This window comes from Chrysemys picta, chromosome 15, assembly GCF_011386835.1.
Source record: "Chrysemys picta bellii isolate R12L10 chromosome 15, ASM1138683v2, whole genome shotgun sequence".
In the NCBI taxonomy this organism is placed as follows: domain Eukaryota; kingdom Metazoa; phylum Chordata; order Testudines; family Emydidae; genus Chrysemys; species Chrysemys picta.
In genome coordinates, this window is record NC_088805.1 from 13,099,764 (window position 1) to 13,115,327 (window position 15,564).

Here is a 15,564-nt window from a genome sequence, read left to right on the forward strand (position 1 = left end):
CCTTCTCCAATCGGTTGTGTGCTTTCCTCCCGGAGTGGTCGCGGCTGCCCTCGGACCAACGGGTCCTCAACACCATCTCTTGGGGCTACACCGTCCAGTTTATTTCCTTCCTGCCCAACCACCCCCCCACCCCCATCCCTCCTGGGGGACCCCTTGCACAAGGCTCTGCGCGAGCAGGAGGTGGGGCAGGAGGGAGGTGGGGACTGGCCGATTCTTTAAGGGGTTAGATCACATCTTCCCATATGTTAGGCTCCCTGTCCCACAATGGGACCTAAATCTGGTGTTGGCCCGTCTCATGGGGGCCCCATTTGAGCTGCTAGCCACGTGCTCCTGGTCACACCTCTCGTGGAAGGTAGCCTTCCTGGTTGCGATCACGTCGGCTAGGCGGGTCTCGGAGCTCAGGGCCCTGACCTCCGAGCCCCCGTACACAGTGCTTCATAAAGATAAGGTCCAGCTCCACCCACACCCTTCATTCCTCCCGAAGGTGGTCTCCGCCTATCACATGGGTCAGGACATTTTTCCATGCGTCCAGTGAGGAACGCCGCCTACACACGCTGGATGTGAGACAGGCTCTGGCTTTCTACCTGGAGCGGACTAAACTGTTTAGAAAATCCTCGCAACTGTTCATCGCCTCAGCTGAGCGCATGAAAGGTCAGCTGATCTCCACTCAGCGGCTCTCCAACTGGATCACCTTGTGCATTCGTACCTGTTATGACCTGGCGGGAATCCCTCCGCCACCAATTGTGAGGGCACACTTGACTCGGGCGCAGGCCTCGTCGGCTGCCTTTTTGGCCCATGTCCCCATTCAGGACATTTGTAGGGCTTCCAAATGGTCTTCAGTTCACACATTCACCTCGCACTATGCGATCATCTCCCAGACCAGGGATGATGCTGGGTTCGGCAGGGCTGTGCTCAGTCCCAAGAATTTGTGAACTCCTACCCACCTCCAACAGATACATCTTGGAATCACCTATTGTGGAATACACATGAGCAATCACTCGAAGAAGAAAAGTCAGTTACCTTTTCTGTAACTGATGTTCTTCGAGATGTGTTGCTCATGTCTATTCCACATCGCACCCTCCTTCCCCTCTGTCGGAGTTGTCTGGCAAGAAGGAACTGAGGGTGGGGGGAGTGTGCAGCGCCCCTTATACCGCATCATGGAGGCGCCACTCCAGGGGTCGCTGGGGCACTCCCCTATGGGTACTGCTAGGGGGAAAACTTCTGGCACCGGTGCACATGGTGAGCACACACACCTATTGTGTTGCTCATGTCTATTCCACATCTGGAAGAACACCAGTTACGGAAAAGGTAACTGTCTTTTTCAGCTGCCTGTGTAGCTGGGGTCCAAGGTAACTAATGCAGGTCGAGAGGGAAGATTGAGGGGAAACTTGGGAAAGGTTATGTAACTGTACAAAGATGGAACCACTCTCGGGGTGGCTGGGCAGTACCAACTTTTAATGGATGGTTGCAGTTGTTAGAAGATGAGGTAAAATTGCATCCTTTGGGTCTATGGGCTGAGGCGGTCTTAATGGGATTGTCCCTTTGCTATAGTTCATTTTGTTGTCTGTTCTCCCTAACTACCCTGAGAAGGGGCAGATACTTAATCCTCCTGAGGGGACCAGTGACTTCTCCCGTGCATTCATACTACAGCCTTACTGTATAGTTTGTGTTTGGCTTCCCCTTCCATTTACAGGGGTTGGTACAACCAAGGTGGGCTCAACACTTCTGAATTCAATCTTCTCCAAACTTTTAGGGTGTCTGGTCCTGGGGGTGTTGGTTTGGACCCATCTCCATTGTAAACCTCCTTGTACTTGAGAGCCCACTTAGAAATCTGTTTTAGGAATATCTTCTCACTTCCTATTGGCTGACAATAAGGACTGGGCTTGGGTCACGTATTTGAGAAATGGATGGGAATTTATTTAAATCAAGGGTTGGAGACTTTTTAAAAAAAATAGTCTTTATTGTAAGCAAGAAAAATATTTAGAGGAGCAAAGGACCATTCTCTGGAAGTCACTATTAGAAGGAATCCGTGCTTGCTGACCTCTTTGCCTTTCCACTTCCTTTAGACAAACATTTTAGCTCATAAACAATTAACAAGAAATTTGTGCTAATAAAAAATTGTATAAAGTGATTTGTGAAGGGGCAAGCTAGATCTCCAATCTGATAGTCTGCCAGGAAAACATGGTGCTTCCAAACTTTTGAAGTCATATGTAATTAGCAATATATGCTCTCCCCAAAGTGCAGTATCAGTGTCTACTGGCTGAGCAGATCCAAAGGAGGGAGTTAGTAAACATAGCAGAACGTAATACATAAGCAGGCATGATTTTACCAAAGAGCATGGAGACCCAGAGAAAGAAGGGACGTTTTTGTTAGATCCCTGAATGCACAGGCTGAGCACTGTCACTTTGGAGTTAGTAAAGAACACTTGAGATTTTGTAGTAGTTTGATTTTTTTCTAAAAGTGTTGTTCAAAATCCTATCTCAGCTCTCTCTAGAAAAGATGGTGTAGCTGGCTCAGCAGACTGTGCTAGTGAAAATGTGTTGTCCAGCAAGAAACTATTAGAATTGTGGTGCAAGTAGCAGAAGAATAAATTCCCAGGGGGAGAATAGAAGCATCATTTAAAAAAAAAAATCTTAATTGCACTGAGTTCATGGGGTAGAAATGTTACAGGTGTAACAAGGGATAACACAGGAGGGATTATGCATATTAAAGAAATGTAAGGGAAAAAGACACTGGAAGCAAAAAACCTAGGGTGATAGTACAAACAGTGGTGAATGATGCCTACTTCCTGGGAGTCATGTCCAAAGCTAACATTCATGGGCAGGCTTGGGCTTCTAATCTTCAATAGTGTTACATTTACACATTGATCCCAGGGCAGAGTGAAACCAGTTTATAAAGAGACTTTTATGGAGATGCTCCCTAAGTTGGAGCAGCCCAGAGTATTGCTCAGTAGCCTAGCTGTGTCAACTAAAAGCCCATCCTCACTCTACAAGGCCCAAGGAGAGTGGGTTTGACACACATTAATTGAGCCAGCACCAATAACCTCCTAGACCAAACTACAGTCATTGAGATGGGCCTGGTGGAACACACAGAGGAAGCAGGTACGGTGTGCAGCCAGAATGTCCGTCCACCTTAAAGATAGCAGGGTGGATGTGATGAGAGGGGCCAAGCTCCATGTACTCAGTCTAGCCTAAAAGGTGCCAGTCCCCATTTCCCAATTGAAGGAAGAGCAGGACAAATCAAGGAGAATGGTGCAATAGGGCATGTTACTGACCTAGCAAAGTAGTGTGCCCGTCATGGGTAGGAGGAGGGCACATCCAGATCTGCATAGACCTAAAAAGGCTCAGTGAAGAAGTAAGGGGGGAAAGGTGTATTCTCCCCACAATGGAAGAAACAATCTCAGTTTAGCTGGTGCAACAGGATCTTCCGCACTGGATTCTGACATGTTTTTTTCCACCCTGACTGTGCCAAGCAGAGAACTTTCATAGCCATCTGAAGGATATCGCTCTATTGCCATGCCAGAAGCTTTCCAAAGGAGGAAAATGAGTGAGATTCTGCAAGGCTGGAGGGCATTCTTCATGGATGACACTTCAGGTACAAAATGGTGAGATGAGCTCGGAGAGCAATTGGACTAAAATTAAACTGAGAAAAAATATGTGGGTGGGTAGATGAATAGTATGGCAGACCCCGCTCTGAATGATATATACCCTGAGCATTCTAAAAAGAGAGGAGGGGACAGCCACAGAGAGGTCAATTCCATCACCTGAAAATACACTGGAACAGATGTGTTTCAACAATATGGCACTTTTTTTTTTTTGAGCAAATTCCTACAGTGCTCCAGAAAGGCCTGGCTCTTCATGAATTACTTAAAACCCGGTCTTTTCCTTTGCTCCTTAAGTGCTCCTGAGTGGAGCCATAACTGTCTGCAACTGGTGTACTGGGTGTAATAGGAAAAGAGGAGTCTGACAAACAGAACTGGCATTGAGTCCAATCAACAGCCATGCACCTTCCCACAAGAGACCACACGTTCTTCTGACCATCGTTGGAGATAACTTGTTAGTGATCAGGGCACTTTCTCTAAACCAGTCTTCTCTTTCTGTGTTTTCATTAGGATTCTCTTCAGCATCTTTCCTACGCTTGTGTGCAACTATCTAGCCACTCGCTTTTTTTAATTGACACTATATGAATATTAATATTTTGTCTACTCTTGACCCAAGGGCTCAGTCCAGGATCTTCATGTTACTGAGCAGGACAGTGCGGCGTTCCTGCTGTCTACTGCAGTTATTGAGACTCGGCTAAAGTGGACACCAAGGAGCCTTTTTCTTTGCGTTTGTTTTTTAACCTAGCTTTGGTGCGATCGGTTGCCTGCTGTGTCCCTCCTGTACCTTTACTGGCACTGGTTGGTTTGGTGCACATTACAGTTGGAGGAGTCATTGTGGGGGAAGTTTCTTCTTCTTTGTTTTTGTTTAACATTTACAGTATCCACTTAGAAAATAATGATCAGGTGTTTTCCATTCCAACCCCTCTTCCAGTGCAGCAGTAAAGATTAATCCACTTCTAGCTCTTGGAGGTTGGGGCACCAAGCCCAAGACAAGGTTTCAGATTAACCGTTCTTGTTGGCTGGTCCATCCAGAGCCGATGCTAGGCATAAGCAGACTAAACAATTGCTTAGGGCCCTAAGTAGCTCAAGGGGGCCCCCTATTAATTATAGGTATGTGTTGGGGGGCCCAAAAATATTTCTGCTGAAGGCCCCCAATGGGCTACCACTAGCACCGGGTCCATCCTGCATCATGGGCTTTGCTTTCAGGCTGGTACCTGAGATGGTATATCCCCCCCACCTGCCTTAAATTGTGATTTTCACTTTAGAGGTAAGTAGAGCAGAGAGACCCTGGAGGGTTTTTGCATTCCTCTCCAGCATGGGGCACAGGTCACTTGCAGGTTTGAACTAGTGTCAGTGGTGGATTCTCTGTAACTTGAAGACTTTAAATCATTATTTGAGAACTTCAGCAACTCAGCCAGAGGTTCTGGGTCTATTACAGGAGTGGGTGGGTGAGGTTCTGTGGCCTGCCATGTGCAGGAGGTCAGACTAGATGATCATAATGGTCCCTTCTGGCTTTAGAGTCTATGAATCTATAAATAGAGGAGGGAGGAACAGTATATAGGCCAGTGGGGTAGGGCTTAATTATTATTTTATTAGTTATGGATAGTTGCTAAAGTTATTGATAGTAAATGAAGTCAGGATGGGCTGGGGTTGGGTGCAGCACAACCTTCTGAAGGGGGGGGTCTCTTTGCCCCCGTCAACCAGGTAGAACAGAGGAGTTGGGTTGGAGTGCAGGGACAGGCTGTCATTGCCCTGGGGGAGAGCGGAATGGACTGGCTCGGTCTTAGAAATGGCTGAAACCATCTTTGTTCCGAACACAAAGTGAAACAATGGAGGGTTTGGTGGAGCCCTTAAATGAACTTGGTTGTTCAGCTGGGGGTTTCTACATTGCTTCATTGAAGAAGGACTTCATTCATCGATGGGATAGTAGCCTGGGCACGTGTGCTCCATACTGCCAAGCCTCAGGAAACCCAAGTTGGAGTCTAAATCTTAGTCTCCTCTTCCCCAGGTTGCAGAGACAGTGCGCAGGCCCCGGCCGTGGGAGTGCCACACACTACTCCTCATCTGGCTGAATACGGGACAGCACTGATGGGTTCACAAGAGTGTCTTATCTACACTTTTCTCAGCCAGAAGGATGATGACTTAAAAGATTTTTGGGATAAAAAGAACGAGGAAAAGTTCTCTCCAGGTCTGTGACAGGGATGTTGACTATCCCCTGTGGGGGGTCAGGATTTATATAAGCGCACATACTGTGTGTAGATAGCTCAATCTTTGTTATACTTGTCTAGGACTACATTTTCAAGGAGACCAAGCACCCTTGCTCCAGTTGAAGGTTATGGGAGCTGCAGGTGCTCAGAGCACCTGAAAATCAGGCTCTTAACATGCTGTGGTATTCTTGCCTGCTTTGTTTTATTTTCATCCTTTGTTAATGACGAAAAGTCACAAGGGAAACAGTCTATTGTTAATATTTAATTTCCTCTTATTACTGGAAGCAGATGACTAAAAGATCAATTAAAAATATAACCAATAAAAAGCCAATAAGGAAACCAGAAGAGCCACATCCTGCTAAGATAGAGCAACTCTTCCTCCCGCCTGCGCATCCCAGCCACCTCTTCATCCGTTAGCCAGGATGTAGGGAAACCGGTTCTCAACCACGCCCCGGCCATTGCAGCGTGACATGAGGTAGATGGGGAACTTGTGAAACAATTGTAAATAAGGCATCTAAAACCTTGGTATCTAAGTGCAGGAAACAAACTGGTGAGCAGCATTTAAAAGCAATTCACAAGGAACAAAACCCAGATTTTTCAGTACATTTGTTGCCTAAAATGTTTCTCAGCTACAGGTAAAGAATGGACAATGGTTAATTTGTGTGATAGATGATCCTCTAAATATATGGCATGAGGCAATGTGTCTTCGACATTTCAATAGATTTTAAAGATATGGAAACTTCCCCTAAGTTAAAGCACCTTCAAAGGGAGGAGAATGTTCCCAAGTGGCTAAAAGTTTCCTTTCTGAGTTCTGAAAGCAGGAAACATATGGCTTATTAACAGCACCAACCTGCTGGCTCAATTTCAGGGTTAGGGTAGTTGGGAATAATACCCTGTACAAGTCCTAGGTTTTGCCCTTAGGAAACTAGGCACCTGGGACTGTGTAATTTCCCAGGGATACACTAGGAGGCACTGTGCTGGGGAGGAGGTGGCGTGGGGCCAGCTCAAGACTGTTGTCTGTGGAGTGAGTCCCAATTATGGTCGTCTCTCTCTTGGTAGGGACACCACCTCTTCCCTTCCATGTTACCTTGACATGACCCACTTTCCCTAGTACTGGTTTTCACTGGTCTGGAACCGGCCGGGAAAACCCATTCTGGTCCTGAGACCCGGCTGGAGTGGGGAAGGACCAGTCAGAGTCCAGAATGGCTCCAGGCAAGGAGGTGGGATCGATAGTGCTGTGAGGAGGCTGGGGTGTGATAGGCCCTCAGCCTATCAACACGGGCTTGGGGACTAAAGGAACAATAAGGGGCTGAGAGAGGTTCTTGGCTTTGTTTTTTCTTCCACCTCAATCCACGCAGTGTTTGGTCACAATAGATCCGGCTTCTGCATGTTAGAAATTCACATGGTTCCCTGATGCATCACACTGCTAGGGAGGTTCCCCTGTGCTGAAATTCATTGCAGCATGTACCTTTACCTGGCCAGTTCATGCACTGCCTCTAGCTGCTTGGCCCTGCACTCTGGCTACAAAGGCAATGGACTTGAAGATTTTTGGCTCCCAGGGAGGGGTCACATTCTGATGGCTGGAGGATCAGAGACTGTCTGAGAAATCCTGCACCCTGTGGGATATTGCTAATGCCCTTGAGATTGGCTACCAAATTAAAAATTGTGAATATTGTCAAACCTGTTACTCCACAGCTGGAAATAAAATGTTCATCGAATAAGGAGGCTGGGTCGTGAGAAGAACAAGTCCACTCATCACCAGCATGATGATGCATAATGCAGGCATGTGTATCCAAAAGCAAGAGGTCTAAACTGAGCCTCAAGGGGGCAATGGCAGGAAAGGAATTTGTCTGCGGAATGTTTGAATCAACACTATCTGAGCATTCGCTCCAGATAAAAACCCCCAGCAGCTCAGGAGACTGCAATGGCACTACCTCAGTCCAAAGTCAGTTGGAAGAGCTCAAAACAAAAGCTTGTTCTGCCTCCAGATGTGAACAGCTTCATTGGAACATGCTGTTCAGATTCTTTATTCAGTTTTCAAGAGACAGATTCTCATTGGGGCTGAAATCTGAGCTAGAACAGAGTGTTCCAAGTCATGAAAAATGAACAAGGGAGCAGCTTAGGGGGTTTGTGAGCGGCAAGAAAGGTTTATTTAATAATGGGAGAAAGGCAGGAACATAGCCCAGGGTAACAAGGAGGGATTAATCCAATTAACAGAACAAGACATGAGTTTGAGAAGCAATATTAATTGTCGCTGTCCAGCAGGCTGCATGGTACAGGTTATTTTTCCCAATTCACAAGAAGTTCACAATGTTGATCCCTTGAGGACCTAACTGAAATGTTAAATATCCGACCCCCAATACCTTCGTAAGTAAAGCAGGCTTGTGAGTAAATTAATCTCATCAGTGCTGGCTGCTGGACTGTTGTCCTACATGGAATATATGCTCCTCAGAGAAATCAGTACCCACAAAATATATGTCTTCCCCTTTATGTCTGTATTTATTTTCATTCCTGCTCAGTAAATTCTAGCAATATGAACTGAACAAACTGGGGCCTGGTTTGCAAACTAATTTTGGAACTAAAGCAAGCTTCAAATACTTCTGCTGCCAAAGAGTCTGGCTGCCGGCGGGCTGAAGGTAAATCCTGCCCCACCACATGGAAAATGAAGGAGATGGGAAATGAATGGGTATATGGCACTTGCACCTCAGAGCCCATTGTACCCAGTGAGCTTATGGCAGTCATGATGCTGGAATGTTGTAAATTCAAACACTGTATCTAATGCCAGTTGCTACCTACCACAGAAACATTGGTGCTGAAGGAGATGCAATGCTGGCATGTCATGGCTGGAATGTTTGCTCACCTCCAGTCATTTGTCTTCTGAGATATATCAACTCTACCCAGGTCTAATGCTTTCCATCCCATGAAAAAGCAGAGTGTAACAGAATATAAGAACCAGTTGTCCTCCTTCTGAACAGAACACTGAGGTGAACAGAGAAGATTATGATGGAAAAATAAGACTGCAGCGTGCAAACAGAACCAGAGAACTAGGCATGAGCCAAATTCAAAGCCTCCGGAGACTAATTTATAAAAAGGAAATCAGTCAGTGATGCAACTGGGTGAAGTAGAATGTACAAGAACTCTCGTGACATAAGACAATTAAAGACAGTCATTACATTTTAAATTACAGCATCTTTTTCCAGGAGGATGTGCTCAACTGCAGAAAATTCCATCTCTCCCTGCATGGATTTGAACTAGGTGGGACTTATCTGGAATGATGAGCATCAGGGAAATCCAATAAAACCTTGCTATCTATCTCATGCCTAATCTGATTAAAGATAGCCATGTTGGACAAAGATTAGCTGGTGAAGTGGTCAAGTTAAATAAAGCACAATTAGGATTAAGATGGGTTCATCAGCCTACACAAGGAAGTGATGATTTGGGAAAAGATATCCTATTGATCCTGTTTAACTTGATTACTTCAAAGGCTAGTTCTTTTCGAGCACGGCTGTTTTTATAGCTGTCGTAGCTTGATGTGATAGATCTTTTCTTTTTAAAGTTGGCTTTTTTATGGGTCAAAGGTTTTGGCTGAGATACTCCATATGCAGTTGTTAAATTTCACTAAGTGTTTATTTAGCAGAGAGTTGGTACTTAAGTTTGAGTTTCATTAATTTTATGTGTCTGGCGATATGAATGTAAGTTAGGAAGCCTCACATCGTTTGAAAAAAAGGCCTACAAAGCTCAACGGATTAGTCATACTCAGGATTTGTGTTTTGCATTCTTGGAGAGATGTGAACTAATTTGATGTCCCCTTCCCCACTTCAAAGCCCTCATTTGTGGGCTCTAGCTGTGACCGTTCAATTCAAATGACTAACCTTTTCATAGCATGGGACTTCCAATAGACACACACATCATAACTCTTGGAGCAATTTTTTCCTATCCCTAAAGTTGCCACTTGTTTCCCCATTTTTCTTCTATACTTTTTCACTCTGTCATCTCTGCTTCTCTTTCTCTGTCTCCTGTCATCTCACTTTTCTGCCCTCTTCCCTGTATCTCTGTCTCTTTCTTTCTGCTCATCTGCTGTTAACTCTATTACCCGGGGCTGGATTTCAGGATAGAATGCATTTTGGCAAGTGGGCCCTTCAGTGTGTTTCAGGCAGGATTTGAAATGGATAATTAATGACATTTGGAGAGGTAAAATAGGGCTATACTTTTAACTTTATTGACATACGGTGGAGAGAAGAGCTTTTGGAGGGACTGGATAGAGAAAGATAATAGAGACTGTCCCTCCTCAAGGTACTATTGGTAAAACGGAAGATCCTTATCTGCCCCTTACCGGCTACATTGCAAGTTCATTTCCCCTATTGACTTCCCCAAAATATACATATAAAACAAAAGGGGATATCAGGAGTTGATGAAAAGGAACAGTTTTAGCACTTCTAAATCCAAAAGAACCACTCCCTCTCCGTTCAAACACAGCACTAGCAATAGGGATCTAAACCAATGAAAGGTGCAAGATTCGCTTATCTCCCTGAGATGAGATGTGAATCACAAGTTCATTGCATTTTCACTATCTTTACTCCTTTATTTTATTTTGAGAAATTCTGTTTCCGACGTCAGATCAGTCTATCTTTTGTGAAGATGTGAAAACCGGCTGTTCAGGGTCATCTGTTGTTCTAGCACCAAAACATTCATTTTGGGAGGCTTATCTGCATTTCTGAAACTGAACCCGGTGGTGATTTAGCAACTGACACCAAGGCCCCTTTCTTTCCCATCCCTACTTGTGTTCGTTTGTCATAACTGTACTCTTCCCTTAAACAAAGGACAAAACACCGGCAATCTTTTGCAGTAAATGAGGCTTAAAACTCACTACAGAGGAGCCAAAGCATAACATCCTGTAGTCACTTGTGATGGACTGCGAAGGACCAGAGCCTTAAACTAAGCTCAGCAAGCGTCATTCTTGATCGTGACACTTTGGAGTTTCTGTCTGGGTGCAAATGTGTGTGTGTCTCTGCACAAGAGAGGGTGTGATGGGAGCGGCGGTAAGTGCTGTGCATGTATCTGACTCGTGCGGACAGTGTGGGTGTGTCCAGGAATACAAGTTCATGTGTTTGTGTGTATGGCGTTAAGAGCTTCTCCGTGCATGGGAATGTGTGTTCTTGGGGCCCCGCTTGCCGCTTTTTGCAGGGGTGGGTGGGTGGGTGTAATACTATGTGAGCATCTGTGCATGTACCTTTGTGCAGGGGGAGTGTGTGTATACCCATGATTGTATGTCTGCATAAGTATGTGTGTATCACTGGTTGTGTGGCCATCATTCTGATACTGACCTCCTTTGTAAAGTGCTTTGAGACCTATGAATGAAAAACGCTATAGCAGAGCTAGGAATTACATGTTTGCTTATAGTGTCAGGGATTGTGTGCGTAGGCAAGGGTGTGTGTCTGTGAGAGGATGGGAGTCTGCACTGTGCGCGGGTCCTTGGAGCAGTGTGTGTGTCTGTCTCTTCTGGGTAGGAAAGTACTGAAGGATGTTACACTCTGAGTTCTCTGGGGGGTATTTCTTGTGTTGTCAGTCGTGTTTTGGAATTTCCCCTGCACTCCAAAGAAATGTCAGAACTGCTACCTATGCAAACAATATAAGCATCCTTACATTAGACTGAGTGGTTTATATGTGATCATGTGGTGTTATTCCTGTGCAAGTGCATGCAGCATTTATATAATCATAAAGTACACACGTGTGTTAGCGCAGGTAACACGTCATGTATGTGTGATAGCCTGGAGGCAGGTGCATGTGTGTAAATGTCTCCACCTTTTTCCGATCCAGGCAGAAAGCTGTCTAAGGCATAATTCGCTGGGCTCTCATGTTTCATGGCAAACTATCAAGCAGCTGCTGAATTGTCAGCTCCGTTGGTAGCCTCAGAAACAAAACAGCCCTTGTGTTTCGCATCATCGCTGTGCAATATTGACTTCAACCAGGCAGCTTTGGAGGGGGACAAAATATCAGCTTTTTTTGCCTGTGATGTTCATGTTTGTCTGTTTTATTACTAACATCACTTGGATGTGTCACTTGAATGAGATTTTGCTTTTCCCATCTTGTCACTGGAGCTGATTACTTAGCATGGTTATTTTTGTTGTGTTTTTTAGGGAAACAAGTGGAGAAGTTGGATGTTTGCAACAGCTGACGAGAAGATTCCCTGAGTCCTAGAGCGTTCAGCAAAAGGACAAAAGGGAGAAGATGATGATGTTCCTGAGAGGTGGCAGGAAATAGTGAAGAGAACTGTGATTGTCAACAGGAAACCCAAGATCCTCACCACACAGGACTATACCAGGCAGTACATTTCAAACACTCAGCATCTGCAGGTCTTTCTGATCTGGAGGGTGAAGGTTCGTCTACATGAGGTTTTTCCTGGGATCGTATCTGTCGGAACTCAGTGGACTACAAATGTGCTTCTGCATTATGGTGAACCCACTGAGAATCTGCAAGGTTTATCCTATCTACTGAAGCTGGCAAACCCTATACTCCGTCTGTCTGTGCCCTCTGTAGTAGACAGCTAAATCAGCTGAAGGGAAAAGGGGGCAAGATAAGCCTCCGGCCAACAGCTGGCAGCTGAGTACCCTTCAGAACCCAGACCATTTTGAGGTGCCTCGGTGGCTGTTTGCAGCACTGCAGATATGGACACTGAGCTTCTCTGGCACCTTCTTGCATTGGCCTGGTCAACCTCACCATGCTAGTATATGGGAATGAAAACTTCCTCTCGGATGTAATTTACATCATCCTGGAACTGGTCATTGCAGTGCTGGCCATCTTGGGGAATGTCCTGGTCTGCTGGGCAGTCTATCTGAACAGCAACCTGCAAAACGTCACCAACTACTTTGTGGTGTCCCTGGCTGCAGCCGACATTGCCGTGGGCGTGCTGGCGATCCCCTTTGCCATCACCATCAGTACTGGCTTCTGTGCCTTCTTCTATGGCTGCCTCTTCATCGCCTGCTTCGTCCTGGTTTTGACTCAGAGTTCCATCTTCAGTCTCCTGGCTATTGCCATTGACAGAATCATTGCTATCCGGATACCCCTCAGGTAAGCCCAGAGTGGGTGGGACCTGGAGTGGGGGGGAGGGGGAAGCGCAGATGGAATGGGCATCTCTAGAGTGTCCTACGTGCTATAATCAAGGAGGAAGAGAGAGTTAAAGGGAATGACGCCACTTTCACTGTAATCTGAAAATGCTTTTTAGACCTCAAAACTTGCCCCTTCCTGCTGGATTTCCTGGATGTTGCATTTTTATTTCTGGCTCCTCCTTGTCCCACGAAGTATGTGCCCGTGGCATTACCTGGACCCTGCCCAGGAGCTTCCATTCTGCACTGAGACAAATTCCTGACTTAACCGTAATGATTTGTGTTCTGAGTTGGAGCAGACAGTGCCAGACAGATCGCTGTGGGAAAGCTGAGCACTCACTCGGTATCACCCCCCTCTGGACAGCAGGGGCTCTGTCTGGTAGGCAGAGGTTTGCTGTTACAGTGAGATTCTCTAGGGCAGCGTTTCTCAAATGGGCCACATGCAGCCACCAGGGGCTTTTCTTGCGGCCACAGCCTCTTGGGCTGTGATTGCGGGGGGGGAGGTGTGTGGAGGGGACCAGCGGCCCCTCCCCCTCTGTGGTGCTCCCGGATGAACAGCCTTGGTGTTGGTTGCTGGGGTTTCCAGCAAGGGTTTGTCAGCCGGTGAGTTCCCCACCTTCCCAGGGGTGGCGGGGGAGGCAGGTTCTGGCCGCAAGGCTTTGGGCTCCAGCCATGGGGCTTCAGGCTCCGGACCCCGATGCCTCCCTCGATCCCCCATCCAGGCTTAATTTGTCCCCAGACTTCCTGGGGCTAGGTAAGTCTTCTGTGAAAAGTGATACTTGTATGTGGTTATGTTGGTTAATATCACTTTTCGCAGTAGAGTTACTAGCTAGCAATAAATAAATTACAATGATTTGGACGTTGTGTATGTGCATATTTATTTGTTTTTCCTAAAGCTAATTAAGTATTTTAGGAAAAAGTGTGAGAGTGGCCACCAGCAAGAGTTGGTGGCCGCACTCTGAGGCCACCAAATAATTTGTTCTGAGAACCCCTGTTCTAGGGCGAGCATGCGGATGGGAATGGGAGGCATTCTCGGGGGCTGTGGGCAGGGCCGGCTCTGGCTTTTTTGCTGCGCGGCAGGGGAGGGCGCCAAGCCCGGCCATGGGCCGCTCTCCCCGACCGGCCAGAGCGCCGGGGGGAGGGCGGAGAGCCTGGCTGGGGCTCCGCTCTCCCCGGCGGCCAGAGCACCGGGGGGAGGGCGGCGAGCCCACTGCGGCTCCGCTCTCCCCGGCGGCCGGAGCCGCCGCACCGCGCCTCCCCCTCCAGGTGCCGCCCCAAGCACAAGCTTGGTGGGCTGGTGCCTGGAGCCGGCCCTGGCTGTGGGGGTGCTTTAATCTGACACAGGCTAAGAGGGAGAGTGCGGCTTTTTGTTCAACATGAGCAAGAGGATCCAGCGTCTCTCCCAGAGAAAGTTGTTTGGCAAAGGCTGGGTCCTGTCCCAAGTCCATCCCATAAGTGGGCACCCCACACACACCATCCTTCTGGGGAAGAAAAGGACCTTCAAAAATAGAGCTTGCAAACTAAAACAGAGTGGCTGCTGCTCTATGGACAAGCAACCAGATTCACATGGGCCAGGGGGACATTTTACCTTGTGTTTGGGAGCTGCCACCCTATCTGATCATCACAATCCTGCAGATAAATGCTGCCAGTTCAGTTCAAACCCTGTATGTTCTGGGTTTATTACAAAGTGGGGAGCTCTGTGGAGCAGTTACCTGACAATGCCTCTGCGTCATTTCTCAGGCATTTAAGTCACAGAGGAAGCCTGTATCTGAGTGACACCCTCCATTCTCCAGCAAGGGTAGCCTGGACCAGAGCAGAGCAGGCGGTGACTAGTGACACCTCTGCTCTGTCTCTCCGTTCCTATGCATCATTCTCTCTCTTTTTCCCCTCTCACTTGTTCCTCGCCACCTCTCACCCCTGCGCCCCCCAGCAGATTATTCTGATGCCATCTGCAGAGGGAAATTGTAATGGCTCTTGCTTCTCATTTGCCACCCAGACGCTCCTGTGGTGGTGACTGCAGCCTGATCCTGCTCAGTGTACGTGGGCTGTTCTCCTGCCCTCTCCTCCCCTCCTCCCCCCCAGATATAAAAGCATCGTGGAGGGATGGAAGAGGAACCTGGTGGAAGTAACCTGGCAGTGGGGAGAGACACTGAAAGCCCTGTGGGCAGGCACATTCAGTATTCCAGCTAATTGACTATTTGATGAATTGAAGTAATTTGCTGCCCGTTTGGTAATTCTTTGACTTATACCCCAAGCAAATAACGAGATAAAGCCTGATTTCCAGGTATTGTGCCTTTCTAGCAATAAGGAAACCCTCAGGGGCCAGTTCGTGGCTGAACCTTGCAGAGATGCACAAAGGATGGGGAAGGGTAGGAGCAGGAGACAGTTGTCATCCCTTTGACCATTCTCTCACAATGCCTCTGCAGGTGTTTGCCAGACCAAAGAGAGCATGGAGGAGGCAGTCCTCTTCCTCCAGCCTCCACTGCAGCACCAGCCAGCAAAGCTGGCTAGTCACATCGGGAGCATGCTGTAACCTCTAAGGCTCTGTTGTCACTAAGAATGCTGCAGCTGTAGCGCTTCAGTGTAGATGTTTGCTATGGCAATGGGAGGAGTTCTTCCGTTGCTGTAGGTAATCTACCTCTCCCCGAGAGGT

The 15,564-nt window shown here is 47.2% G+C and overlaps 1 protein-coding gene across 4 annotated transcripts in view; it reads left to right on the plus strand.

The window, feature by feature from the left end:
• The window catches only part of ADORA2A (adenosine A2a receptor), a 57,106-nt gene that overhangs the window by 28,335 nt on the left and 13,207 nt on the right, over nt 1-15,564 (plus strand). For 2 of the 4 annotated variants that reach the window (XM_065567925.1, XM_005288600.4), the window contains exon 2: nt 11,946-12,876. In XM_065567925.1, the coding sequence (XP_065423997.1) occupies nt 12,527-12,876 (350 nt within the window). In that variant the 5' untranslated portion in view covers nt 11,946-12,526. Of the gene's footprint in view, nt 1-5,609; nt 5,790-5,822; nt 6,284-11,945; nt 12,877-15,564 lie in introns of those variants that run through there. The other 2 variants (XM_042841610.2, XM_042841612.2) reach the window with 2 other exon arrangements.